Here is a 2,386-nt window from a genome sequence, read left to right on the forward strand (position 1 = left end):
AAGTATCTGTCATTACAGTATCGAAATGTGATTGTTTCAGTTAGTAGAATAGTTTCATTTTTAAAGTGAAAGTATTTGACATGAGTGTTTTTGTTTCACTTTTGACACGTAATACTTAAATAGTGGAGGAGATATTATGTTGCCGTGGGCTCGAACTCTGCAAGAAGTTAAAATTTTTTTTGACTAAAACACAACTGGAACCCTAAGTAAGGCATCTGTAAAATTTGAATGAAATTGGTTGCGTAGTTCTCAAGTTTTAGGGATTCACACAGACAGACAGACAGACACATTCTCATTTTTATATATATAGATAACCATTATTCCACATTTTCTTCTGTGCATTTCCTGTGTGTGTAACACACTGATATTATCCCAGTGATTGAGTTCATTTTCTCATATGCAAACTGATTCAGTTATGTATCTTAGTACTGTTTCTACACTGAGTTTATTAATTGAATCATTCTGCTTTTCTAGCACATGTGTTAAGAATGGAAAGAGACCCCCTGTACAGATGGCAACTGTATAGTATGTAGAGTGAATTCACAGATAAACTGTAAAACTAGTCATGTAGCTTATAGTATAAGGTATACTGAGGGACAGTGCAGAAACAGGATGGGATATACATTGAGGAGACAGTATGTAGCACAAGTGAGTGGATAAGTGAACACTGGTGGGAGCCTCAAGGATGTGGAAGTAGGTTTTACAGTATTGCTATTTCAGTGTTCATTGAATTTGTACAAACCAAGCCAAAACAAACTATGGAACCTGGTGTGAGCCATAGTCTTGTCAGCTCTTGTCAAGCCATTCAACCCATACCAGCATGGAAGACAGATGTTAAGTAATGATGATGATACTAGCAGAAAAACTGTTTAACTGCATGTAAGGAATATTAATAGAGAATTTACAGACACTATGACAAGAAATATGGCAAATATTAATCTAAAGAATTCATCTTTCATGACCTACAATGACACCACCATCACTACTACTACTACTACTACTACTACTACTACTACTACTACTACTACTACTACTACTACTACTACTAATAATAATAATAATTTCAATTTTTAGCACAACACAGTAATTTTGGGGAAGGAATTATGTTGAATCCAGTGGTCAACTGGTTCTTATTTAATTGATCCAAAAAAGATGAAAGGCAAAGTTGACCTTGGCAGAAATTGAATACAGGACGTAAACACTGACAAAATGCCATTTAGCATTTTGCCTAGTGTGCTAATGATTCTACCAGCTCACTACCTTAATAATAAGCATGATTGTAAATACAAGGAGCTGAAATGGGGCTCCTCCAAAGGACCTCTGGAGCAATGTTACTTGACAAAGTAACATTAAATGGAATAATAATAATAATTTTTTTCTAATTTTGACACAAAGCCAGTAATTGTAGTGGTAGAGTGTTAGTTGCAACCACTGATTCCAGTATGCAGAATTGGTAGGATTTGAACTCTGAACATAATGAGCTAAATGAAATGCCACTCAGCATTATGTCTGGCATAATAATTCTGCTAGTTTGTTGCCTTAACTCTTAAGCATTCAGATTATTCTGTTGAGCATAATGCTTATTTATTCAAATTGGTTTGAATTAATCATACATTGTCTCTCTCTGCTTCTAGATTTCAATGATGTGATATTATAATTTTATAATGACATTTTATGGTAAGTGTGAGGCCGAATTTGGTTAGTTTGAATGTAAAACATGTAGAATATTTGGGCCTGGTATGGCTAGTTTAAATGTTAAAATCTTAATTATTTCATATTTTATCACAAGGTTAGCAATTTTAAGGGGAGAAAGCAAGTCAATTATGTCAACCAACCACCCACACACCAATACTTGACTAGTGTTTTATTTTATCAATCCTGGAGGGAAGAAAGGCAAATTTGATCTCAGCAGGATTTGAACTCAGAATGTTAAGAATCAGAATAAATACCATAAAGCATTTTTTCTGATGCTTAACAGAAAAAAGATTCTGTTAACTCACCACTATAATAATATAGATGAAGGTAAATGAAATCTCATGAAGTTCATGTTGTTTCCAGGGTAGATTTGGTTTGCAATGTGGAATTTGTCATTTGAAAGGTTATATATATTAATAATATAATAATTAGTGAAATCAAAAGAAAATGCAATGTTTACCGCAATGAAACCCTGTCTAACAGGAAATGGAATAGCAGAGTATTTGAATGTTGATGCTGTCGGCCAAATATTTGTCCAGTCATCTGTGATTTTCATTTTGTGATAACGAGGTGGAAGAGCCTGAAAAAAAAAAAAAAAAAATGTTACAGAAAAATAATAATCACTTTCAAAGAAATTGAATGAGAGAGTATATATACATATATATGTATATATACATATATATACACACAC

The 2,386-nt window shown here is 33.2% G+C and overlaps 1 protein-coding gene across 2 annotated transcripts in view; it reads right to left on the minus strand.

Moving 5' to 3' along the window:
* LOC106872158 (28S ribosomal protein S35, mitochondrial) overlaps nt 1–2,386 on the minus strand; it is a 61,864-nt gene that overhangs the window by 49,101 nt on the left and 10,377 nt on the right. For both annotated transcript variants that reach the window (XM_052978473.1, XM_052978474.1), the window contains exon 3: nt 2,156–2,275. In XM_052978473.1, coding sequence (XP_052834433.1) covers nt 2,156–2,275 — 120 coding nt within the window. The remainder of the gene's footprint in view (nt 1–2,155; nt 2,276–2,386) is intronic.

This window comes from Octopus bimaculoides, chromosome 2, assembly GCF_001194135.2.
Source record: "Octopus bimaculoides isolate UCB-OBI-ISO-001 chromosome 2, ASM119413v2, whole genome shotgun sequence".
NCBI lineage: Eukaryota > Metazoa > Mollusca > Cephalopoda > Octopoda > Octopodidae > Octopus > Octopus bimaculoides.